At 43.4% G+C, this 27,524-nt stretch overlaps 1 protein-coding gene across 1 annotated transcript in view; it reads right to left on the bottom strand.

Annotated features, from left to right (window-relative positions):
* Positions 1-27,524, bottom strand: part of dnah1 (dynein, axonemal, heavy chain 1) — a 537,372-nt gene that overhangs the window by 116,970 nt on the left and 392,878 nt on the right. Inside the window, exons 55-61 of the mRNA XM_080184401.1 lie at positions 24,911-25,096; positions 19,304-19,495; positions 17,170-17,337; positions 14,784-14,975; positions 7,236-7,367; positions 6,611-6,736; positions 2,446-2,565 (exon numbers count right to left, since the gene is read on the bottom strand). Coding sequence (XP_080040527.1) covers positions 2,446-2,565; positions 6,611-6,736; positions 7,236-7,367; positions 14,784-14,975; positions 17,170-17,337; positions 19,304-19,495; positions 24,911-25,096 — 1,116 coding nt within the window. The remainder of the gene's footprint in view (positions 1-2,445; positions 2,566-6,610; positions 6,737-7,235; positions 7,368-14,783; positions 14,976-17,169; positions 17,338-19,303; positions 19,496-24,910; positions 25,097-27,524) is intronic.

Here is a 27,524-nt window from a genome sequence, read left to right as displayed (position 1 = left end):
AAACAAACTATTTCAGTGGGATGTGTTCTACATTGACTACTCTTTCCTAATAAGTTTTCCCAGTGATTCTAACATTTTTGGTTCAAACGTTTTAGATCGATGGGTCTTTGATGCTCTAACATATGCCAAGAGGCAATTTTTTGGGACAGGTGTTGGATATACATTTTGCCACCAGAGAATAAAATTGATCCAGTAGTTGTGAATTTCTTTGGGGTTGTTCAGCTTCACTGCCACAACTTTGTGTAATTGGTGTTCTGCTACATCTTTGGTAAAGTTAATGCCAATGGGCATTACTGCACAAGGGAAATTTCTGGTAATCTTGTAAATATCAAATCTTTCACTGTGATTACCAAGTCTACTTTAAAATTTTAGTCAGACGAGTCCTGAGATGGCTATTGTAAGTTAGGATTTACAATTATTTATCGACATCCAATGACAATGTTGACATGCTGCACATTAGGTGTTTTGCACTCCTGACTGGCAAACAAGGCAGACCTCATCCAAGCAAGCTCTAAAGGAAAGTTTCCAGGGTAATATTCACTTGCTGCCAGGGCAGGAGCCTGGTGGGAATGAGTTGGCAGTAGATTGTTCAGCAAGGAAAATTGCTGACCTCAGACACAACTGCACAAAGCCAGGTAATGTATGCCATCTTTAAACAAATATGAACTAGGTGCCACAAGATTCTCATGTGCTGCTGACTTTATCCTGAAGGTAGGACATAGTTACCACAAGATTTAATATCATGAGTATTGATGCCATAGGGCATGGGGTGGTGTGAGGCTTGGCCTGCCACAAACACTCCACTCACTTAATCACCAAATTTGAAACTGCCAGCAGGAAAGTGAAATTTCAGTTCCTAACCAACTAAGTTACCCCCCCATCATATTTCCTTCTCTTGCAGGCCCCATAATGTCCCCCTCAATGTTCCAGATCTGTGACTTTTCATCAGAACTCAAAACGAAAGGTCGTTGATGTCAAATGTTAAGTCTTGCTTCATTCTCTATAAGTGCTGCCAAACGATATACAAGTTTAGTTGTACATATAATATGATTAGATGTGCATTTATAATATTTCCTGCTCAATTTTCTCCCCTATTTTCCTAGAGACATTGGCCCACAATTAGTACAGTTACATAGATACCAGCTTCCCTCTGATACTTCCCTAGATTTGCCATTTTTCATTTGTACCTTCAAGCAGAGAGAGCGCAATCTTACAGTCTTGCCCTTTCCAACTTTCGGCAAGTCGAGGTAGTATGATTGGGTGGGAGGCAAATATCTAGGCACCCTGGCACTGCCCACCAGGCACAATAATTGTGCTGGGGCAGTGCCAAGGGTATGGGGCCTGAGTCAGGACAGAACCTGTGAGGTGGAGCCAAGACAGGGTTGGGGGGGGTGTGGGGGAAAGAGTGGGAACTCTGCCAGGGTGGGAGGAAGGGGAGAACTCTGTCAGGGTGGGAGAGAAAGGGGGGGAAATCTGTCGGGGTGGCAGGGAAAGGGGGCAAATCTGCCGGGGTGGGAGGGAAGGATGGGACTCTGCCAGAATGGGACGGAAAGGGGGGATTTCAGCCTGGGTGGGAAGGAAAGGGGGGAACTATGCCAGGGGTGATCAAGGAGTGAGGGAACTCTGCCAGGATGGCAATCAGCAGGCAGTAGGAAGGGAATTCTGCCAGTGTGGTGATTGGGATGGGAGGGAGAGAACTCTGCAGAAAGGATAGGAGAGAGGGAGCTCTGCAGAAGGGGTGGTGATTGGGCTGGGAGGGAGGGAACTCCAGAAGTGGAGGAGTTCGGGAAAATAGGGAGGGAAGGGTTGAACTCTGCGACTGATTGGGGGAAAGGGGTGGGAGGGGGGTTGATCACCAGGGGGAATTTCTGATGACTGTGGTGCTGGGGGAGAGGTATCCCAATGTCTGTGCATGGGGTGGGGGATGTAGGGGTTACTGATTTGCGTGCAGCTGGTGGGGAGAGGGGGGATGGATGGTGATGGGCAGGAAGTCTCCTAGTACACTGCAATTAAGTGAATCAAAATTGGTAGATAGTTTTCTCCACAATACAGGAATTATAAGACCAATTCTACTAGCTCAGCTGAGACACCAATAGCCAGGGATTGAAACATGTGCATTCCTGTTTTACAAGTCTCAACACTACACTAGGCTGTACATTATCAATAGAGGCACTAGTAAATCACATCTTTAATACCGTTAAGAAAGGATATTCCAAGCTTGTACAACTGGCAGTGAGAATGAACCACTGTTTATGGATGTTGTGAACTTGCAAATACGTTACCTTTGATTGTCAACTCATTCTGGACAGTATCACAGCTAAGGATCTTACTATAATATGGTTCATATCTTATAGTCTTTGAAGCTAATTAGTCTCTACTACAGAGTCTGAAGAGCCAAGTCGTTCTTTGGGAATGTTCTCTCATGTTTACATCGATTACCCTTACCAAATTTTTTATCCATTTATTTGCTTGACCTTGTGGATCAATAAATAATGGCCACCGTTGAGAATACTGTGTGATTACTCCATTCTCCACTGACAATGCATCTTTGGGAAGACCTGCAATCTGTGAAACAGTGGAAATGACAGTAAGTAACACTTAAACAAGAACAAGAAGCATAATATTAGAAATGGAGTTAGGCCATTCAGGGGTGAAATCTGGAAGCAATTTTTCATACAGAGGTTTATGGAAATTTAGAATTCTACCCAAGAAGATTGTTAATGCCTGGGGAATTGAAATTTTCAAGGGTGAAAACTATTAAAATGAAGTTGAGGACAGATCAGCCATGATCCAACTGATGGCTGAACATTTTTAAGGGATTGAATAGCCTCCTCCTCTTTCTAAGTTAACCACTTATAACTTCAGTAGCAACACCAACACAGTTTCGGAATATGAAGTTTGTGGTTGTAGTTGTCACATGAGCAAGAAACAAGAGCAAGCTGAAATGAACTACAAGAAGATAATAAGGATTCAAGGAGAGCTTGAAGATAGAAACATTGGTCAAAGCACTTTCAAAAACAGAAGTTCATCAGATAAAACTTCACTATATTGAAAGCAGTTTCATGCACAACCTAAAAAACTGCTCCCACCTTTGGAGACTAACCTCCAGCCGATCATTTGACTATTCTTCTGTTGCTGGGTTCCACAGAGTTATCTGATCACAAAATACCCATTGTTAGTGTGATACCCAGAATTTTATGCAGCTCCAGCTATTGATGCCTAACTTAAGCAGCTGGGACAAACCCTAGAATCCAGTAGGCTGGTCAATCTTTAGCCACAACCAACATCAAAGGGAGATGAACTTGTCATCATCTCATTGATCTTTGTGAAATCTCACCAAGTGGAAATTAGTTGTTGCATTTTTCTGGATAACAATAAATGACGAAACCTCAAAGTATGTCATTGGCTGTAAATCACTAAGCAGCTGCCTGAGAATGAGACAGATACCAAGTCAATGCAAATTTTCTCTCTGCCTCACATTATCCGGGACAATCACATCTTCACACCTCCCCCACAAAATACACTGTGAAAGGAAGTTCCAGGGTAATCATTGATTGAGCTTGCTTTTAACACCTGAGACTCCAGCATGGAAATGCCAGAGAACAAAATATAGACAGGAGCTCCAAATACCAATAATTATTTTTAGGATGTAAGTGTGTTGCTTGAGAAGATGAGCCATGAGGGGTGGACAATATATGCTGGCCTTGCTAGCCACACTTGTTGTCATGACAATCCCCTACACTGATGGCACTAATTCAGAAATAGCTGTAGGTTTCATTATGTCATGATGTCTTCAACCACGCACCTGACAATACAAGGCACAAAGTTCCATTCTATTGGTAACATTACTGTAGGTGATGCCTGCCTTGTTTTGGTTCTGCTAAATTTTTAGCCCACTGAATTAACTTGGTGGTTAGTTACCCCATTTACAATAAAAGAGTTAATGCCAGCAGCTGGGGGTGGGGTGGAGAGGTGTTGACTTCAACTGTGGGGGGGAGAAAGTGCTGGTGATCGGCAGGAGGGGGTTGCAGGGGGCATGGAGGAGGATAGGGAATTATCAATTCCAATCAGGGGTGGGGGTGGGAGGTCCCTGAGACTTCTGTGATGAGCTGGAGAAGGAGGCTTATTCTTTAAAGGATCATCTTTAAAGGGTGCCCTGATCTCTGAGCAGCTGGGTTTTATCAGCTTTTGGAGGATCCAGGTCTGACTGTGGTCGTGGTGGGTGGGGGTTGAGGGGAGAGAGGGAAGAAAGTGCTGGTGATCAGAGTGAGGAAGGGGGAGAGAGGTACTGATGATTGGGGGTGGGTGGGGAGTTACGGAAGAAAATGGTTGTCTCTGATTGGGGATGGCGAGTGGGGTTGGTGTGGAGGTTTATTCTTTTAACGGCCATCTCTAGAAGGTGCCCCCATCTCTGAGCAGACAAGTTTTGCCAGCCTGGTTAGGCCCCGGCCCCTGGATGACAGCATGAAACACGTCTCCTTGTTTTTTTTTTGGCAGAGTGCCATGAGTTCTGAAGGGAAAACCAACCAGTTTCTCTGGAGAGAAACATGCCAGTTTTCTCGTCAGAAACAATTCTGCCATTTTTTTGGTAAGATAGTGCCCTATGCATAATACTATCCCAACAGAACCCCTTTATACTCAGTCTGTGGGTTGTTATATTTGCAGATTTATTTTTTGACTGAACAATATTGGCCATAGATTATTTTGCCAGGTCATTGGTTAATGAAAGCCCCATAATGTTTACTTTGGAAGATAGAAACATAGAAACTAGAAGCAACAGTAGACCATTCGGCCCTGGTCCACCATTTATCTTGATCACAGCTGATCATCAAATTCAATGTCCTGATTCCCCCTTTCTCCCATATCATAGAATCACAGAACCTCTACAGCGCAGAAAGAGGCCATTCAACCCATTGAGTCTGCACCAGCCACAATCTCACCTAGGCCCTACCCCCATATCCCTAAGTATTTTACTCACTAATCCCTTTAACCTACTCATCTCAGGACAATAAGGGGCAATTTTAGTATGGCCAATCAACCTAACCTGCACATCTTTGGACTGCAGGAGGAAACTGGAGCACATGGAGGAAACCCACGCAAACACGAGGAGAATGTGCAAACTCCGCACAGACAGTGACCCAAACCAGGAATTGAACCCAGGTCCCTAGAGCTGTGAAGCAGCATTGCTAACCACTGTGCTACCATGCATGAGTCGCAAAAACCCAGCCTACAGGTGCAGCAGGCGAATGGGATGCTGGCCTTCATAGCGAGGGGGATTGAATATAAAAGTAGGGAGGTCTTGCTGCAACTGTACAGGGCACTGGTGAGGCCGCAGCTGGAGTACTGTGTGCAGTTTTGGTCGCTGCACTTACGCAAGGATATTTTGGCCTTGGAGGGAGTGCAGAGGAGGTTTACTAGGCTGATACCTGAGTTGAGGGGGTTGAGCTATGAGGAGAGGCTGAATAAACTAGGCTTGTACTCATTAGAGTTTAGAAGAATGAGGGGAGATCTCATTGAGATGTATAAGATGATGAATGAGATGGATAGGATAGAGGTGGAGAGGCTCTTCCCGCTCAGAAAGGACAGTAGGACTAGAGGGCACAGCCTCAAGATAAAGGGGGGCAGTTTAGAACGGAGTTGAGGAGGAACTTCTTCACTCAAAGGGTGGTGAATCTCTGGAATTCTCTGCCCGTTGAAGTGGTGGAGGCTGCCTCGCTAAATATTTTTAAGATGTGGGTTGATATGTTTTTGATAGGCAAGGGGATTAAGGGTTATGGGGAGAGGGTGGGAATGTGGAACTGAGACACAACAGATCAGCCATGATCTTATTGAATGGCGGGGCAGGCTCGAGGTGCTAGATGGCCTACTCCTGCTCCTATTTCTTATGTTCTTATGTGCCACTCCTATCCTTGATCCCTTTAGCCCCAAGAGCTATATTTTGTTTCTTCTTGAAATCAGACAACATTTTGGCCTCAACTACATTCTGTGGTAGTGAATTTCATACATTCACCACCCTCTGGGTGAAGAGATTTCTCCTCACCTCAGTCCTAAAAGATTTTACCCCTTATCCTCAAACTATGACCCCTAGTTCTGGACTCTCCCACCACTGGGAATATTCTTCCTGAGTCGACCCTGTCTAACCCTATCATACAAGGGACATGACAAGAGCTGCCTCCCCTTCCCCAACACATTAAATACCTTTCCCAATTTCCACTTCTGTAGCCTTCAGTGCAAAGGTGTTTAACTGGTGGTAAAACTGATGATGCATATTTTACATTGTCACACAAAGTCAAAATATCTTCCATGTCTTCTTCCCACCTAAAATTAAACCCCCTGTACTGCTTGGGATTCTCAAGTGAGCAGAGTCTAGAATGTCTCATTCTTTGACTTCTTCTCAAAGTGAAACAGAGTAATATATCCTGGTGTTTCCAGCTAATCGTCTGGGCTAGAGGTGCAACATGGGATACTTTCCTATGTTTTCTTGCAGCACCAATTTGCATGCCATTTAAGTATCTCACTAAATTATCAATAAAGTAACTTTAACCAGTTACCTCTGGAATTTCCAACTAATCAAACTGTTGTTAAATTAAAATGGATGAGGATGACCTACCTGCCAGGATCGTATCTTCACAGCATCTCCCAATGTTGAAATCAGATTGGATTCTTTTGTGTGCGGAAGACCAAGCACAACAAATTCTCTCAGCCATTCCTCATTCATTGCTGCACGGTATTCTCCCTGAAAGTTAGTTTACAGCATGTTAACAAATGCAGTAGTAAAAGGTCAATCCAAATGGGCTAATACAATAATAATACTGGGAGTTTCTAAGCTGTGATAATACATTTCTTCAGTGACTCTTAAAACTTGATGAGATTATGCCCAAACCCATTAGAATTTCAAGTTAAGCAAACTTGTGCACTCCAAAAAGGAGATAAAAATCTTGAATCCTGATTCCCTCCAAAATCCCATGGCACATTCTGCTTATATCATGAACCTATTGTTAAGGTGATTTAAAAAATAATTATATTGTGAAATTGAGATTTATGTTGTATAGACTACATAAGGTGAATAATGGAAGAGCTCCTTTAATGCCCCATTGGTATAAGAAATTACAATGGTGAGGGAAGTATCCTATGCAATATGCTTGGCTGGAGTGACACTAAGAAATGTTAGCCCACTTACTGGGCTAACAGACAAGCTTTATTTGAAGTGAACTGAATGGTTTTGTACTACTTACCGTGAAAGGTCCCAGATAAGCCACATATCCTCCTGCGATTAGCACATCCCCAGCTACATTATTGATCATGTGGTTCAGGTTCTGAATTGTTTCTTGCCAGCGGATTTTCTCATCAGACAGTCCATTTAATAACTATGAAAAACCAAAAAAAACTTTATGCTGAAGGATGGCAAATTGTTCTTACAAATACTGAGATATGACAATTTAAATAACTAGCTATGATTCTCTTCAAGCAACTGAAAGGAATAATTAAGTGGCATCAGAAATCAGAACTTTTTTTAAACCAAATTGCCAAGGTTCATTCAGGTTATTGATGATATTAGCAAATGGATAGCTACTTAGTATGTTGATGATACATTCCTTTCTCTGCCCATTACTTTAATTGTTTAAATTAAGCATCCACCAACTAATATCACAAGTAGTCATTTTCAAACTTGTGCATCGTGTTTAATTGTGATGAGTGTTATTCACAATATAGATAAACTTAAAAAGCTGGACATTACTCAGGGGCAGGTAGGGAATGGGGCAGATCTTTTTGAGGTTGAGAAATGTGAAACAATGGATTTGCCTCACGTCCTGACTAATTTAAGAGTAGGACCTGTTTATTAGAGGTTGGCTGGCAGTTGGATGGGTATGTCTTCATCAGCAGACTGCTGCCATGGTGTGCAGGCCTAATAGGGAAATTGGAAGGATCAGTGAGGTTGGAGTTCTGGCGGGGGAAGATCAAGGCTACATTGGGAGGGCCTTGAAGGGAGATTCAAAAGATTAATGGTAGATGAGATCAGGGGTTTTTTGGGGTAGGGGTGATTGGAAGAGTTAGGAAAGGGAGTTTGGAAGAGTTGGAAAAGAGATTGGAAAGGTCAGGGATGGATGGATGTCTGATTGATGGGGGTTGAAGCAGGTAAACTGGATTTAGCAGGTGAGTAGAAAGGACTTATTTTCTGGATTCAGCAGTCCTTGCCTCATTTTAGCTGACAGATTAATTAAGGGCTGAAAAATCTAACTGGGTAGGTTTAAATAAAACAGTTCTGTAGAAGGGCTAAATGGACTCAAAACATTAACTGTTTCCCTCTCCACAGATGCTGCCAGATTTGCTGAGTTTATCTAGCATTTTATGTTTTTATTTTAAATAAAAGTGTTAATTATGAGGCACTTAGCCTCTTTATAATAGTTAAATATGAACTAACTGTGTGTGAGTTGCTTATGTTTTCACTCCCAACCTGCCTCTATTAAAACCAGAACTTGACAGTTTGGGGGTGGGTTTCAGATTTTTACACACCTTCTGACCAACATCCACCCTATTTTAGGTTTTAGTATTCTTCCCGGTCTTAGTGTATTCTGGTTTCTCTTGATCCTATAAATATTTTATTACTGTCCAGTTTCTTGATTATTTTTCTAATTTGTTTTAATTTCTGCCCTTTTGTAAAGTATCCCATTTACAGCCTTCTGAACTAGGTCATAGCCCCCGTTCTCATTTTGTTTTTGTTTTGCTGAATTGGCATTATTTGTCTCTTATTTCTCTCATTATTATCTCTTATTTACTACGCTTGCAAAAAGCAGCTATTCAGGATCTTGTCATTCACACCTCCTCTAGATACATCTTTCTTCATTACTTATCCCATTGTCAATCTTTTTGGCCTTGTACAATGAAAGATTTTGTCATTTGATTTCTCCTGTTATAAGCCTTTCTTCTTGTTCTTCTTTCCAACCTCCTGCTTTTCACTCACTCAAAATCTATTGCATCAGAGCTGGGAAATGCTAGAAATTTAAGGTCAGAATGGCCTGTAGCTGCAGATGAAGCCTGGCAGGCACACTTCATCTGCAGCAGATCGATCTTCAGGTAAGCGTTCTCCAAGGTGGCCTTCACGACACACGACAATGCAGAATCACTGAGCAGAAACTGATATGATGTGGGTATGCCGGCGTTGGACTGGCGTAAACACAGTAAAAAGTCTGACAACACCAGGTTTTAGTCCAAACGATTTATTTGATAATAGACTCACAAGCTTTCGAGGTTTCCCTCTTCGTCAGGTGAATGGAGAGTTCTGGCCTCAGACAGAGCATATAAAGCACAGACAGTTTAGAGATTACTGATTAGAATGCAAATCCTTACACCTAACCTGCTGTTCAAGACCTGAAGTGGCTGACAATGTGAGTGGAAGGAGCACTGATCACAGGTTACAGAGATGTGTATTGTCTCCAGACAGTACAGTAAGTGAGGTTTTGCAAACCCAGGCAAGTCACGGGGGTTACAGATAGTGCGACATGAACCCAAGATCCCTGTTGAGACCGTCCTCATGTGTGTGGAACTTGGCTATCAGTCTCTGTTCAGCGACTCTGCGCTGTTGTGTGTCATGAAGGCCGCCTTGGAGAATGCTTACCCGAAGGTCAGAGGCTGAATGCCCGTGACCGCTGAAGTGTTCGCCAACGGGAAGGGAACAGTCTTGCCTGGTGATTGTCAAGCGATGTTCATTCATCCGTTGTCGTAGCGTCTGCATGGTCTCCCCAGTGTACCATGCTTCAGGACATCCTTTCTTGCAACGTATCAGGTAGACAATGTTGGCCGAGTTGCAAGAGTATTTACCGTGTACCTGGTGGATGGTATCCTCACGTGTGATGATGGTATCCATGTTGATGATCCGGCATGTCTTGCAGAGGTTGCTGTGGCAGGGTTGTGTGGAATTGTGGTCACTGTTCTCCTGAAGACTGGGTAGTTTGCTGCAAACAATGGTCTGTTTGAGGTTGTGTGGTTGTCTGAAGGCAAGAAGTGGGGGTGTGGGGATAGCCCTGGCGAGATGTTCGTCTTCATCAATGATATGTTGAAGACTCCGGAGAAGATGTCGTAGCTTCTCCGCTCCGGGGAAGTACTGGACGACGAGAGGTACTCTGTCCACTGTGTCCCGTGTTTGCCTTCTGAGGAGATCGGTGCGGTTTTTCGCTGTGGCGCATCGGAACTGTCGATCTATGAGTCGAGCACCATATCCTGTTCTTATGAGGGCATCTTTCAGGGTCTGGAGGTGTCTGTCACGATCCTCCTCATCTGAGCAAACCCTGTGTATACGGAGGGCTTGTCCATAGGGAATGGCTTCTTTAACAGGTTTAGGGTGGAAGCTGGAGAAGTGGAGCATTGTGAGGTTGTCTGTGGGCTTGCGGTACAGTGAGGTGCTGAGGTGACCGTCCTTAATGGAGATGCGTGTGTCCAAGAATGCAACTGATTCTGGGGAATAGTCCATGGTGAGTCTGATGGTGGGGTGGAATTTGTTGATATCATCATATAGTTGTTTCAGTGATTGTTCACCATGAGGCCAAAGGAAGAAAATGTCATCGATGTATCTAGTGTATAGCATCGGTTGAAGATTCTGTGCAGTGAAGAAGTCTTGTTCGAACCTGTGCATGAAGATGTTGGCATATTGAGGTGCAAATTTGGTCCCCATGGCTGTTCCATGTGTCTGGATGAAAAACTGGTTGTTGAAGGTGAAGACATTGTGGTCCAGGATAAAGTGGATGAGTTGTAAAATTGCATCTGGAAACTGGCAGTTGTCAGCATTGAGTACTGAGGCAGTCGCAGCAATGCCATCGTTGTGGGGGATGTTGGTGTAGAGCGCCGAGACATCCATTGTGACGAGGAGTGTCCCTGGTTCAACTGCTCCATGTGTGCTGAGTTTCAGTAGGAAGTCCGTAGTGTCGCGACAAAAGCTGGGGGTTCTTTGTACAATGGGTTTCAGGATGCCCTCGACGTAGCCGGAGAGGTTATCACACAGAGTCCCATTGCCCGATACGATGGGACGGCCAGGTGTGTTTGCCTTGTGTATCTTTGGGAGGCAGTAGAGATCTCCAATGCGGGGAGTACGTGGAATGAGAGCACGGAGGGTGCTCTGAAGGTCCGGATCAAAGGTCTTGGTCAGATTGTTGAGTTGACGGGTGTGTTCTTTGGTCGGATCTGTGGGTAACTGTCTGTCGTGTTCCTCATTGTTTAGTTGTCGGTACACTTCTTTACAGTAATCCGTTCTGTTCAGTATGACGATGGCCCCTCCTTTGTCTGCTGGTTTGATGACAATGTTGCAGTTTGTCTTGAGAGCGTGGATGGCGTTGTGTTGTGCTTGGGTGATGTTCGGGGCTGTCTTGTGAGTGCGGTTGATGAATCTGGTGTTAACGCACCTCCTGATGGTTTGGGCATACAAGTCCAGTCGAGGGCAGCGGCCTTCCGGAGGAGTCCAATTGGATTCCTTCCTCTTAGCTTGTTGCACTGCGGATCTCTCTGTCGGTTGTTCTGGTTCATCGGCTGTCTCATTGTGTTCGCTGTAGGCCTCTTGGGGTTTGTGGAAAAACTCCCGCAGCCTCATTCGCCTGATGAATTCCTCTGTGTCCGCTGCAAGACTGATGGGGTCCATTTTGGTGTTGGGGCAGAAATTGAACCCTCGGCTGAGAACTTCGATTTCATCTGGTTGAAGTGTGTAGTCCGACAAGTTGACAATAGACCTCCCTGCAGAGGTCACCTTCAACAACCAGTTTTTCATCCAGACACATGGAACAGCCATGGGGACCAAATTTGCACCTCAATATGCCAACATCTTCATGCACAGGTTTGAACAAGACTTCTTCACTGCACAGAATCTTCAACCAATGCTATACACTAGATACATCGATGACATTTTCTTCCTTTGGCCTCATGGTGAACAATCACTGAAACAACTATATGATGATATCAACAAATTCCACCCCACCATCAGACTCACCATGGACTATTCCCCAGAATCAGTTGCATTCTTGGACACACGCATCTCCATTAAGGACGGTCACCTCAGCACCTCACTGTACCGCAAGCCCACAGACAACCTCACAATGCTCCACTTCTCCAGCTTCCACCCTAAACCTGTTAAAGAAGCCATTCCCTATTGACAAGCCCTCCGTATACACAGGGTTTGCTCAGATGAGGAGGATCGTGACAGACACCTCCAGACCCTGAAAGATGCCCTCATAAGAACAGGATATGGTGCTCGACTCATAGATCGACAGTTCCGATGCGCCACAGCGAAAAACCGCACCAATCTCCTCAGAAGGCAAACACGGGACACAGTGGACAGAGTACCCTTCTTCGTCCAGTACTTCCCCGGAGCGGAGAAGCTACGACATCTTCTCCGGAGTCTTCAACATATCATTGATGAAGACGAACATCTCGCCAGGGCTATCCCCACACCCCCACTTCTTGCCTTCAGACAACCACACAACCTCAAACAGACCATTGTTTGCAGCAAACTACCCAGTCTTCAGGAGAACAGTGACCACAATTCCACACAGCCCTGCCACAGCAACCTCTGCAAGACATGCCGGATCATCAACATGGATACCATCATCACACGTGAGAATACCATCCACCAGGTACACGGTAAATACTCTTGCAACTCAGCCAACATTGTCTACCTGATACGTTGCAAGAAAGGATGTCCTGAAGCACGGTACATTGGGGAGACCATGCAGACGCTACGACAACGGATGAATGAACATCGCTCGACAATCACCAGGCAAGACTGTTCCCTTCCCGTTGGCGAACACTTCAGTGGTCACGGGCATTCAGCCTCTGACCTTCGGGTAAGCATTCTCCAAGGCGGCCTTCACGACACACGACAGCGCAGAGTCGCTGAACAGAGACTGATAGCCAAGTTCCGCACACATGAGGACGGTCTCAACAGGGATCTTGGGTTCATGTCGCACTATCTGTAACCCCCGTGACTTGCCTGGGTTTGCAAAACCTCACTTACTGTACTGTCTGGAGACAATACACATCTCTGTAACCTGTGATCAGTGCTCCTTCCACTCACATTGTCAGCCACTTCAGGTCTTGAACAGCAGGTTAGGTGTAAGGATTTGCATTCTAATCAGTAATCTCTAAACTGTCTGTGCTTTATATGCTCTGTCTGAGGCCAGAACTCTCCATTCACCTGACGAAGAGGGAAACCTCGAAAGCTTGTGAGTCTATTATCAAATAAATCGTTTGGACTAAAACCTGGTGTTGTCAGACTTTTTACAGAAACTGATAGCCAAGTTCGGCACACATGAGGATGGCTTCAACCAGGATCTTGGGTTCATGTCACACTATCTGTAACCCTCATGACTTGCCTGGGCTTGCAAAATCTCACTAACTGTCCTGGCTGGAGATAATACTCATCTCTTTAACCTGTGCTTAACTCTCTGTCCGCTCACATTGTCTGTACCTTTAAGACTTGATTACCTGTAAAGACTCGCATTCCAACCATTATTTTGTAAATTGAGTTTGTGTCTTTATATGCCCTGTTTGTGAACAGAACTCCCACTTATCTGATGAAGGAGCAGTGCTCCGAAAGCTAGTAGCTTGTGCTACCAAATAAACCTGTTGGACTTTAACCTGGTGTTGTGAGACTTCTTAAAAAGGGTGACATCAGTATGGTAGTGAGAAATGCTGTTTGCTTAGAAGATCCAAATGCAGAATCAGTTTGTGGGGAAGTAAAAATATCAAGGGAAATAAGTAATTTGTACACAGTTTAACAATAGCTACAATATAGGGTAGAGTATACATCAACAAAGAATACAGGTTTGTAAAAAAAGAGCTGTAAAAATTGTAGGTGATAGATTGGACAAATCAAATTGGCAAAGGTAGCCTTGAGAATGTGTTCTCAAGAGTAGAGTTTATCTTGGACAGTTTGCTAGAACAATACATTCTGGAATCAACCAGGGAACAGATAATTTTGGACTTGGCAATATCTAATAAATAGCAGAACAGGCTCAAGGGGCCAAATGGATTGTTCCTTATTCTTCTGTAGTTGTGGCAAAGAACTGCAGTAAATAGCAAGATGGATTTCTGAGTCCAGAAATGATAGGAGTATTATCTTGCCTAACAGTAATTTTATAATATCAAGCTTACTTCAGGAGAAGACGTAAAGCACGATGCACAAAATCAAGTTTCAGCAGGAGAGTTGGGCCGAGACAGAAGCTTCAAAAGGTAATGTTATAGAAATGAAAGTAGACGGCGTTTATGATGGACAAGATATGACTTGGACGCTGAGCTCAGGTGACGTAGGTCACAGATTGATATTGAACTGGTTGAATCTGAGACAGTGGTTGGGAGGAATAGTAAAATAATGGCAAGTTTACGGTGGGAGCTAGAGGTATAGCTTTAATATTTGCAATGTTTAGGAACATTGGACAAACAGGTCTGACACCAGGAAGGGAATATATTAATGAGAGCTGGGTGTCATCAACCTATGCAAGGAACCTTTTGCGTGTCTTTGGATGATGTCATCAAGAGGCAACATGCAGATGTGCCCATGAGGACTCCAGTAGTGCACAGCTAGGTAAGGTGGCTTCCCTAGAGAAGCTTTGCAATGATTGGACTGGTTGAATACAATTAGATTGCTCAGCGCTGAAGCATTTTGCTGCTTTAACATACTGCAGGTGGGTAATTTACATTCTCAAGAAGCTGAAGAACTGTTTCAGCACTGGACTTTGCCTATGTTTAAGATAGAGTTCCTCACACTACTCAATGGGTGTAAAATAGAATTGAGCGCTTATTACCTTATCAGCTCTGATTAGTCTTTGCTCACACTGTTCGCACTTATTTTCTAGCTCTTCTTTCTTTGTTACACAGTCCAGGTATTTTGCTTCAAGAGCAGCTATTCCCAGTTCCACATCTTCCAGGCGACCTTTTGCTTCCTCTAGAATCTTCTGAGTCGCATCCAGATCTTCCTGAGCTTCACGAAGAGCTTGCTGTGTAAAGAAGGTAAACAATTTATTACTAGTACACTATGTTTTACAATTGCACAAATCTTTTAGTAAAATATATGTCTCAGGTATTGTTGCAATATTACAATTTATCTGGCCTTTTATCCTACATACTCACTTTCCAAATCTACAACCACTACCATCTAGAAGAACAAGAGCAGCAGATACCTGGGAACACCACCAACTGGAAGTACCCCTCCAAGTCACTCATTATCCTAACTTGGAAATAGTTGCCATTCCTTGTCCTGGAACTCCCTCTCTAAGAACACTGGAGGTGTACCTACATCTCCAAGAATGCAGCGATTCAAGAAGGCAGCTCATCTTCACCTTCCCAAGGCAATTAGGGATGAGCAATAAATGCTGCCTAGCCAGCAATGCCCACATCCCATTAATGAATAAAAAAATTGTTATGAAAACCATACTTACTCTCATTGAGAGTAGAAGTTGGGAACTTCAATTCCCAACGTTCTTTGGAGCTTTTGCGCATGCACAGACCAGGAGCGGGCTGCACATGAGCAATTCTGCATTCTTACATTTATGGGCCCAGTGCACCTCTACACAAAAAAAAGCGCAGAAGTCTGGGTCAGGTGACTGGGAACAGACTACTATTGAGAGAAGACAAAAGAAGAGTCCCACAGAGGGGACAGGAACAACAAACATGTCCCAGTTCAGTTAAAAAGGAGAGGATTGAAGAAAAAAGGCATCAAACAGAGAAAGGGCCATGCATAGCAGACTTTAAATGAAGAGACTTGAAGGAAAATCCTGATAATTGAAGAGGGCTCAGGAAAAGATCCAAGAAGGCAGCCGAATGTTGGTGACTAAATGCTGTGGGCTGTTGGGGCAAAGGTATCCCATTGGAGCAGTAGTGTGCTGCTTAGCAACTGAAGGGCTAAAGTTGTGCTTGTAAATTGGAGTTTGAGTATATATTCAGGAATCCAAGTGATTAAAACCCTGTGAGGTGAGTCATTAAGGCCATCCAGGTTGGAGTGACTTTTGGAGAGAATTCCCAAGTTAGATCTTCGAGAGAAGATTGGAATCCCTTGTGAGAGAGACAGAGGGAAGAATTTTCTGGCCCCGCTTGCCCCAAAACCAGAAAACCCCACCCGAGGTCAACGGACCTTTGCATGGTCACTCCCCTGCCTGCTACAGTTCCTGTGGTGGGTGGGACGGAAAATCTCCCCCTAGAGTTTCAGTGACATTGAGGAGATTGTTACTGACGTCTGGGTGGGCTACTTAGAAATCCATGGACTCTATCTAGGATGCATCTGCCATTTCTTGTGTCAAGTGTTGTGTTCGACCACAGTTGGCTTGTTAATTCACGTGTATTTCATACTTAAATTTGTTTTATTTTTCTGACCATTTATAGTAAAGTTTATTTTTGTCTATTCAAAATCTTGGCATTTTATTCACTGACCAAGCATTTTAAAGCTCAAACTTTATCTATTTTTAACAAAACATTATCGGACCCTAACAAATCACCAAAAACATGGGAATCTGGGATAGGATCATAACAATATGGTAGATAGAAAATAACAAAAAAAACCTCACAAATCAATATTCCCATACATACTGACTTTCATTTAGCTACTTCAGTATAAGGTATGTTTAAGGCAGGAATTGTTGTCAATTACAATTAATAGTGCAAATCCATCCCCTTATGTGAATGCAACACATTTTATAATCCACTGGCAACTCTGAGTGGCTCTGAATGCACTACTCAATGTATTATTGAGCCAGATAAACAACAGAACTACTGAAATCAATCCCTGGTCTGTGTTTGTAGTAGGTTTCAACTGGGGGCAGGATTTGGAGCATAACAACCATCCTCAGTTCCTTTAGATTAGGCTAGGCAGGGCAAAGAAGTCAGGTAAGATTTTTCCTTTTGATTACTACCAAATGACCCAATAAGCATTGGATTCAGATGGGTTGGACTTGACTTTGAGGCTACTATTATCAAAAAAGCTGCCAATTCTAATTCTATCTGTATGCACTTGGATGAGACACCATTAAGCAATTGTCACCTGAGAAACTAGCCAATAGGAGGTCAATGTTTTCAGAAGAGGAAAGAATGTTGAAGGGGCAAGAATACAAAGCATTTATCTACTATCAGTTTATACTGAAGCCTGCCTGAAACATTTGGAGTATAGCTTTAAAATGATAAACAAGTAATGGTACATACCCTTTTAGGTTCCACAGCTTTAGCGATGAAATGGTACTTGTGCATGGCCCGAACCCACTGGCAAATGGAAGTACAGGCTTTTGAAACCTTGGCAATAGCAGCAGGCATGAAGTCATCATTGTCGATGTATGGTTGGATTGATTTGATTATAGAATCAGGAATGTTATCCTGGTAAGATATAAGAATGCCTGACAGTTACAGATTATATCTATATGGAGAAACAGAGGTCTGGAAATTCAATGGGTTTTCCAGATCTCCTGTAGAAACAGTGACAACATCCATTTATGCGTTTTTTAGGAAGTAGACGGAGGGAAATAATTGTTCTGTAATGGCAGGTGATTGTAAGAACACACGGAATCAGAGGACTGGAAAATTAGATAAAACATAGCCATTTGGCCCAATTGGTCTGTGCTGGTGTTTATGCATGATGTGGAGATGCCGGCGTTGGACTGGGATAGACACAGTAAGAAGTCTCACAACACCAGGTTAAAGTCCAACAGGTTTATTTGGTAGTAAACACCACTAGCCCCATCACCTGATGAAGGAGCAGTGCTCTAAAAGCTAGTGGTGTTTACTACCAAATAAACTGTTGGACTTTAACCTGGTGTTGTGAGACTTCTTACTGGTGTTTATGCTCCATACGAGCTTCCTCCCACTTTACTTCAACTCATCTTATCAACATAACTTTCAGTTTCTACCTTCTACATGCACTTGTCCAGCTTTTCTTTAAACACGTCTATGCATTTAATTGTTCCTTATGGTAGTGAGTTCCACATTCTAATCATTCTGTGAGGTTTCACCTGAATTCAATACTGAATTTGTTGATGACTATATTATAATTATGGTAAAGTGGATATTGCTTTGTTAGCTCTGTAGTATCCATGGATTGCGATGAACGGACAACCTGTGTTATGTTATGTGCAGTATTCAATTTCTAATGCCAAAAAGAGTATTGAGTGAGGATTTGGCTGTAGTTCACACCCTGTAGAGACTCTCGAGACTCTATTGATATATAAATGATAAAAGTGTAGTGAAAAGAGGAATGGAGCTAATTGCAGACTTAAAAGGGGATTACTCATGGAGGGAGGGGACATTAAATGAATTAAACGAATAGTGTGCATTTGTTTTTAGCATGGAGGAAGATGCTGCACAGGTCATGATGAAGAGGAGGTAATTCAGCACAAACATTACAAGTCGAATGGCCTCCTGTGCTGTAACAATTCTGTGATTTTGTGACTAAAGTCTGCTTTTAAATGGTTACATAAATCTTGTAAAAATATTGGGGAGCACGGTGGCACATGATTATCACTGCTGCCTCACAGTGCCAGGGACCTAGGTTCGATTTCCGGCTTGGGTCACTGTCTGTGTGCAGTTTGCACATTCTCCCTGCGTGTGCATGGGTTTCCTCCAGGTGCTCCGGTTTCCTCCCACAATCCAAAGATGTGCAGGTTAGGTGGATTGGCCGTGCTGAAATCTCCCTTAATGTACCCACAAAGGGACTGGAGTGTGGCGACTAGGGGATTTTCACAATAACTTAATTGCAGTCTGAATGTAAGCCTACTTGTGACTAATAAATAAATTTTATTTTTTATTTGTATGTTCCCTATGACTTTAATGCACAATGGAAAATCCTAGTACTGGGCTGTCTCATTCATTTTGTCTACCAGACCCTGGTGCTGTGATGTATGTAACTATGACATTAAAAGACACAGTTTGTCCCATTATATTTCTCTCCAGGTTGGCTTAACTCTATACCAGAGCGCTAAAAAATAAGAGCACATATCATCCCATAAATCACAGAAAACTACAGAGGTTTATTCACAATTACAATGATAGGGATTGCCTTTCCAACCACCAACCCACCAAATTTTTATTCAAAGGCAATCTTTGCTTCCACCAAGCTCAATGCGTATATAGCAATACTTCCTACCTGTGAATTCCACATAGGTTGAATGTGGAATTTTGAAAGCACTCAAAGTGGCTAAATTTAGTCTTTTTATTCAAGGCTTGCATCCATTCCATTTTCCTGGATTATTTCCAGTTGGAAAATTGTGTTTTCCTAGTTGGAGTTAAGCTAAATTCAAGATGAAGACAGCAGAGCCAACTGCATAAAGAATAGGATACAAACAATTACCTTATCATATTTGAACAAGCTCTCCAAGAACTTGGCTGGATCCTGCAAAAGCCCTTTTCCTGGTTCCCAATAGTCATCGATTTTAGTGCCTGGTTTTTCTCCTGCAACTTTCTTTGGCTTAATTCCCTTCATAATACAGACTGCTTCAATCACCAACTTCACACCAACAGGAGGACGTTGCATGCCTCGAACCTGTGTGCACAGTACAAGTAAAATGATCACCACAGGCCCAAACTTTTGAAAACACATTATCATTATTTACAAAAGCAAAATGTCATAGATGCTGGGAACTTGAAATAAAAACAACAAATGCTGGGAAGGATGAAGGCTCATCAACCTGAAATGTTAAATGCATATTTAAATAACTGACCGGACAGCTCCACATACATCTCCTACTTGCCTGGGAATGCACTCAGGTAAAACCTGGAAATGAGCAGGATCATGTCCAGATCATATTGGGTATCTGCATGCTGGCATTGAATTTTCCCTTCCCAAACCCATTTTCATCCTTGGCAATTAAACTTCTGCCCTTCAAGTTTAGTTCAAGAGGTTCTCATGGAACATTTAATCTAGAACATCCTAATATAGAAGGTTACCTTCCTGCCATTAACAGCAGTAGAAAGTGCATGAATGTATTATTTTAAAGATTACCATTGGAAATAAGATCCAAATATTTATCCAGTTTAATGGTAAAGGGGAGGGATTTACAGAATTATCTCCTGGGGTAGATTTCTGCTCTAATATTATCACATCACAATAGCAATTGTTTAAATAATTTCAAGAATTACTTTATTGTTCCATTCACTTTAGAATAATTTTTCTCAACCACACAGATAATGAAGGTCCCATGACGAGCTGATTTCAACTTGGGCTTGTTGAGGCCACTCCAAACAGCCCTGGAATAGGAACAATCAACTGTTCAGGATACGCAAGTATGTGGACACTCAGTATAGAACTAGACTTGGATAGTTTGCTGGCATTCGCTGCAAAGACCTAAGTAAATTTCAGTCACTTGGGAGGTTTACAATGGTACTGCACCTTCACAGAGAGCAGCCAGTACCTCCAGAAGAGAAAGGAGAGAAATTGGAAAGAGAATTAGGGGGATTTTCTGCCAGTGTTCACCACAGGCAAAAATGGCAACGTCAGCAGAAAATCTCATGAGACTAATTAAACGAGAATCTCAGCAACAAGATCTCGTTCTGTGATTTTCCAAAATAGTTCCCCTATCAAGTTGGTGAGGTTTACAACAGGTATTTAAAAACATGAAGCAGCCCAGGGGAACCTGCCAGGGATGCAAAGGTAAGTACAGCCCTGGGGAGAGTAGGATATGCTTGGGCAGGGGACTGTGCCAGGGATGGGCCTTCCAGGAACTCCATAGGTTGGCAAATCCCCTTATGTGCGCTGGGGAGATTTGCCCTGGTTCTTGTTGGAGGATTGGTCCAATGCTTGTGGGGGGAGGTGGGGGGGTGTAATGCCACTGTGCTTGAGGGTGGGATGTCCTGGTGTGAGGGAAGGTGATTGTCCCATGGCATTAAGGGCGAGAGGTAGAGGGAGGAATTACCCCAGTGAGTCGATGGGAGGAAGGGGATTGCCCAGGTGCGTGGGGAGATGAGGAAGTTGTCCAGGTGCTTGGAAGTTGTTGGTGGGGGGGAGCTGCTTTAATGCAAATCAGGGCACCCTGGTCTCTGGCTCTCTCAGGCCCTGTCTCTCCAGTGTGATGATGAAAGCCACTCCCCAAGATTGTCTGTGCACAAAATGCCAAACAATCTGGTGAGAAAACATGGCTGCACAGCTGGAGAGCTATACCCCAGTTTTCTTACCTCAGTCAACACTCTATGCACAAAGTGCAAAATTCTGCCCAATATAAGCACCAAATCTGTATTACTATCAGTAATAATATGAGCTACATTTTGCAGGTAGATCTGAAGTCCTGTCATGGGCCTAGAATCATTGTTGCTTGCAAAATTTACAATTAGGCAGAAGCCATTTTATGGTGGCTGGTCAATTAACTGCCAGCAGATTGGGGATTGACTAGTCAGGAAGCAGAGGTGACAGAACACTGCTGAAGGAGTCTGTTTGTACTCTTTGAATATCTCTGCTGAATCAAACAACTTTGCTGCCATCAACATTAACCACACTTGAGGCCTGAGGAAGAAGGTGTCTCACACATGGCAGAAGGATAACCCAGGTTGCCCAGTGTTCAGTGATGTCTCCCTGCAGTTATTCCTCCAGGCTACTTGGAGATCTTGGTACATAGCAGCAGTGGGCCATTCTGCCCATCAAGCCTGCTTTGCCAGCACTGATGCTTGCAGTACCCCACTAGTAACAGCCCGCCCCCTGAGAATGATTGGTTTATTCCTATTCTCTGTTTTCTGTTTGTTAACTGATTCTCCATCCATACCAGTAAATTAGCCCCAGTTCCATTTTTGTTTACTGGTGTTTTGGGCATTGGTCAGAATTTTCCAGCTGGTAATGCAAGTGAGAAGGGACAACTTGGTTCTCAGCCAAATCGCCATTCACTGCAGCAGCAGCAGAGAATCCCAGAGGCATAATGGCCAGAAAATTCCAGTCCTCATCTTTCTGAAAATCCATATATACCACATTCACTCGTTCTCCTTTATCAATGCTTCCAGTAACATCCTCAATGAACTCTTAACAAGTTTGTCAACCATGATTTCCCTTTCATAAACTGATGTTCACTCTGCCAAAGCATGTAACTATTTTCCCAGTGTCTAGTTATCACATCCTTGAAAGAAATTATAACATTTTCCATACAACTAACATAAAGTTAACAGATCTGTAGTTCTATGTTTTGTCTCTCCCTTGCTTCTTAATTAGTGTGGTTACATTTGCTACTTTCCAGTCTGCAGAAACCTTTCCAGAAATCTATAGAATTTTGAAAGATAACAACAGTTATCGCTACCTCCTTGAACACGCTGGGGTGTAGCTCATAAGGTCCTTGAACCTTGGACCGAGGTCACAGAGGAGGTCAGCAACCATGTGGTCAACTGTAGAGCCTGGCTACAGTGCTGCAAGCAGGTGAATTATCTTATTCATTTAGTGAAGGTGAATGATCCACACTTTGGGGGCGATTCTCCCACCCCTCTATGCTAATTTTGTAACACAGCATGGTGAGATAGTCTCACATTTGGGCATGCGCAGGATTCACGCAGGCATTCCTGCCACACATGCATCTCCCAGTGTTGGATTTCTGGCACTGTCTGATTCGCACTGCAAACCAGCAGAGACACCATGTAGGTACTTTACATTTTATTTTAATGTCATTTTAATGTGATTAGCAGGCTGGGACTGAGTTGTCAGGGCCCACTAGCATCTCTCACCCCATCAGGAGTATTTCACTCCAGTAGGGTTCAGACCAGCTCCCCACTTTCGGGGAACTCATGGCCTGAACCTGCTGGAGTGAAGGGGGGGCAATCTTGGCCCCCCAAAAGGTTGGGCGATGGGGGGTGGTGCCCTCAGGAATAGGCACCCTGGCAGTGCCCAAGGGGCAAAGTGCCCATGCCCAGAGGGCACCTTGGCATTGCCCACCCAGCCTCAGGAAGTGCCAAGGGGGTGGGGCTTATGGGGGCAGGGCCTGATGGGGTCAGGGCTTAGGGGCAATCAGTGGGGCTGGGGGGGGGGTCCTGCTGTTCTTCTGCATGGGTATTGATGAAGGCAGGATGGAGGTCAGCAATTGGGGATTTCAAGTGGAAATTAACTACCTTGATCACCTTCTCACCATACCGAGGCATGTTGTTCTCCCAGCATGTCATGCTGTTTTTTTTCAGTGAGAGTTCACACTTGAATCTCCCACACTTTGTGTAATGCAGTGGCCACCAGCCATAAATTTATCATTACATTTCAAGGGGATGGGCCTATTCACATTGGAGAAACTGAAATCACTGGGCCTCTGCGCATGCGTAGTGGCCCCAAGCTGTCAGCCTCCATGTTTGATGACCTGCTTTATTGCTGGCCAGCTCAAGACCCCCACAGTATGGCCTCCCCAACCATTCCAACCAACCAAAACACTCCAGTTTTCCCACGAATTCAATACTAAGATGTTTTTGGGAGAATTCCACCTCATGTTTCCCTTAGAGGCCTATGTGGCACGTGAGAGAAATGTACCTGGAAAGAGAGCATCTATCTGTTCAGAAGCAGTGGGGTCAGATAGTAGCATATGCTGTCAGTGGCATGACTGCATCCAGGTCAATGGACACTTCATCAGTGTTAAATGGAGCAAGATTGCTCCAAAATGGTCAGATGCAGGAGACACGTGCCTTAGCATGGATAGCTGATTTGTTACCAGTTTAGATGCTGTGCATGTCTTTGTCAAGTACCAAACATTATTCATGTTTCTTCTGAAGGAGTATAAATCCTATAATGCAAAGGGCCAAAACTGGTCAATAGGGTCTCCTTCTCAGTTTTCCTGACATCAATGGAGTAGGAGACTTTGGGATTGATTGGAGAGGATTTCAAGGCACTGAAGCTCCTTTGTTCCTATGCACTTCTGGAAAATTCAAAATATCTCTTAAAATTGATTTCAAGTGGAAATTAACTGCCTTGATCCCCTTCTCACCACACTGAGGCATGTTGTTCTCCAGCATGTCATCTTCCCCTTAGGAAATCTGAATGTGACATGAAGATACTTGACTTCCCATACAACATCATTTGTCATGATATTCCCCATTGTTCCCCCTTCCCCTGCCTCCAAGCCTGTCCTCAAAAGATCCAAAAAAATTCCACACTTTGTAATAATATTAGGCAAAATCTCATAAAATGCACAAGACAAGATGAGAAAGACAGAAGGAGATCTGATGGAAATTGGTCTACCCACGCTCACATATCACCTTTGGAATGGTTTTCAGGTTGGGGATAATGGACTGTGTGGGAAATACAAAAAGGGGAAAACAATATGCTGGAGAAAGTGGATGTGGCTATTGAAGGAATTGGAGCAGAGTGGAGCCTGGGTGAGGATTGTGGCACAGTTCCTGGTTTCCATTATCTCGATTCTTCCTACAGAAGTCTCAGTGGATTTTTGTCCTGGACTTTGGATAGCTCTCTTAGTGAAGAGAATAGAGTAGCTTTTGAGAAGATGTTGCAGGAGGAAGAATAATACCTAACAGGGAAAAAACATCCACAAGGCAACTGGTTTGATTAGTGAGGGAGAAAATATCTGTGAAGGGTGATTTGACACGTATAGTAAATGGAGATGCATTTATTAATATTTAAGATGTATAATGTTGCTACATTTCAAATAAACTTTAACCCTAAACCTAGCGGTCAGTCTGCTTCATCCATGGATGTTAACTACACATTAATTGTGTAAGTGAAGGACAGTAACTGGAAGACTGACGTGTACAAAATAAACAGACACAGAATGAAATTGTGGTTATTGGGTTATGAGGACTCTGATTGTCCACATACCTCATAAATGCCTGTAAAAATCTGTTGGGATAGGCTCCAGTTCTAGCCTTCATCAACTGGCTTTCTGGATGATAACAATTACTCATTTGTTTCGCAAGACAAGGTACATCATAACTAAAAGCTATAGGAAAAATCTACTGAGTAAATTGGAAATAATTGGAAAGAAAAATGCCAGGAGTTCACCTCTGTAACGTCGTTTTTGTTCAGGGACTTCAGACTGGCTAAAGCTGCATCCAAAGCAGGGAGTGCCTCATCTAAATCTTTTTGAGCATCATCAGCAATCGACTGGGCTAGATCTGCCTTTACTGAGGCCTTTGCTTCCTCTTCACTGACAGCCTTCCGTGTTTCCTCTGCAATAGCAGTATCAACCTGGAACACAGGAAGTCTATAAGCAACTGCACACAAGTAAACAAAGCTTTTACAGTCATGAATATTAGTGAAAATAAGCCTCATCTGCAACTTGCCATTATTTTCACAAAAAAGTCAATAAAATTCTCGACAAAGTAGCAAAAGTATTCAATCAGTGCAATTAAACATTGAGTATCTACTGGTTTGTACAATGTAGAAAATGAACTAGTCAACATAGCAGTCACATTAATATGAATACTGTTTATTTTGAAGAGAAACAATGAAGTCATTACAGCATCTGTTATTGTTGCAATAATGAGATTCAGTATTGCACTTTCACTTCAAGTAGATTCGGTCAAGAGGAGCTCATTGGTGCATGATCCTTTAAAGACTTTGAAAAGTTTCTGCAGAAGATCTGTGAATGTCATCTGAAACTTATCCCTCTTTTTGCACTTTAAGCCATTCAGGACCACTGTTGCTGTGTCAAATTGTGGAACTTCCTTCCTCACAACACTATGAACCTACACCATGAGAGCTGCAGTGGTTCAAGAGGTGGCTCACCAACATTTTCTCAAGGGTATTTAGAGATGGACAATAAATGCAGGTTTAACCAGTGGTGCCCACATCCTGTAAAAGAATTTTTAAAAAACTGTTTAATGCTCTTGGTCCATTCCTCAGTTATTTTTGAACAAGCAGTTGGAAAGGGTAAATGTGAGTCTTAACTTCATCAATGCAGTAGAAACTGGGTTAGAATCCTAGCATTATGGAATTATGTCCTGTTGCTTTTTCCATTGATTTCATAGGTGACTGTGGTACCCCTCTGACTCAGGCAGGAGCCTCATGAATACATTTAAACCAGGATCCTGTGACCTGCAGAGAACCCCAAAGCTATTTAAGGTCTGTGTGGCTGCTGGGACACTCTTATGAATAAAACTCAACATTCGGTGCAGAAGAATCAGAGGCTCTTCAAGTTAAGTGAGAAGCTTATTTTTGTGGGGCTAGACTGCCACAAATTGCACTGGGGCATTTTGTGGCAGTACACTGGGGAATTGCACTGGGGCATCCATTTAGGATAGACAATATAGTGCCTTCAGATTAATGCTACTCAACGTTCAAAATGGGCTGGATCTCTCAGTGTGGTACAACACATCTCCATCACTGCCTCAACCCATCCACTGCTGAAACCATCATCCATGTTTTTGTTACCTGCAGACTTTACCATTTCAACGTTCTCTTAGCCAACAGCCTAACTTCCAACCTCTAAACTTAATCCCATCAACATTTCTGCTACTGGTAATCTAACTTGCACCAAATTCTGTTCACCCATCACTCCTGTGTTCGCTGACCTATACTGGCTCCCAGTTGACTAAGCTTTGGATTTAAAATGATCATCCTTGTACTAAAATCCCTCAATGGCCTCGCTTCTCTCAATATCTGCAAATTCCTCCAGCTGTACGACACTCCGTGAATTCTGTTCTCCTATTCTATGCATCTCATATTTTAATCTCTCCACCACTGGTAGCCATGCCTTCAGCTGCCTAGTCCTAAACTGTAAAATTTCATCCCTAAACTCTCTCCTACCTGCTCTTGTAGCCATTGTAGTCCAGTTCATCTTCTGGTCAAGGGTAACCCCCAGGAATAGGGGATTAAGCAATGGTCATTGCCTGGAATTTGTGTGGCATGAATGTTATTTGTCACTGGTCAGCTCAAGCTTGGATATTATTCAGGTCATGCTGCATTTGTAGATGGACTATTTTCCTGCGAAGCCTTAGGGACATTTTACTATGTTAAAGGTGTTCTATAAATGCCCTATTTCATCGCGGATATTAACATCTGTAGCAGGGGTTACAGACCATTAAAACAAGTAGATTAGTTTAAAAAGGGACCACTGTATGCCTTATATATATTTTAAAGTTATAACAGTTTGCCTCAGTTATATATCGTACGAAGATATTGGGGGTGATTCTCAAAAAAAATTCCAAGTGCTGAATTGGTGAGAAAAATGGTGTAATTCACGATTGTTTGTCAGTGGGAGTTCACACTCGAATCTCCGCACTCTGTGTGCTGCAGATGTCACAATCGTGAATATTATTAAAAGTTTGGAGGGAGGATACCTATTCACTCCAGAATCTGACTGTTCCGGCCCCTGCACATGTGCTTTGGTCCCAGTCTGTCAGCCTGCACTGCTGCTCACTCCCCCATGGCCCGATCGCAGCCTGCACAATCATTCCCAGGCTAGCCCCGACACCCCTCTATCCTGGAATGCCCTGATCTCCAGCATCCCCCCAGCAGTGAGATCCTCCCTCCAGTCACCCTACTCCGGCAGACCCTCCCCCCATGGGAGGAAGACCACCCCACCGAGGCAGACCACCCCCCAGATCACCTCAATCATTGTCCTCTCTCCTGCCTCGATCGATTCCCATGCAGAGTGGCAGTTAGAACACCCCCC

The sequence above is a fragment of the Carcharhinus amblyrhynchos genome, chromosome 3 (assembly GCF_965287045.1).
Source record: "Carcharhinus amblyrhynchos chromosome 3, sCarAmb.v2.hapA, whole genome shotgun sequence".
Lineage (NCBI taxonomy): Eukaryota > Metazoa > Chordata > Chondrichthyes > Carcharhiniformes > Carcharhinidae > Carcharhinus > Carcharhinus amblyrhynchos.
This window is presented reverse-complemented; position numbering and strand designations above follow the sequence as displayed.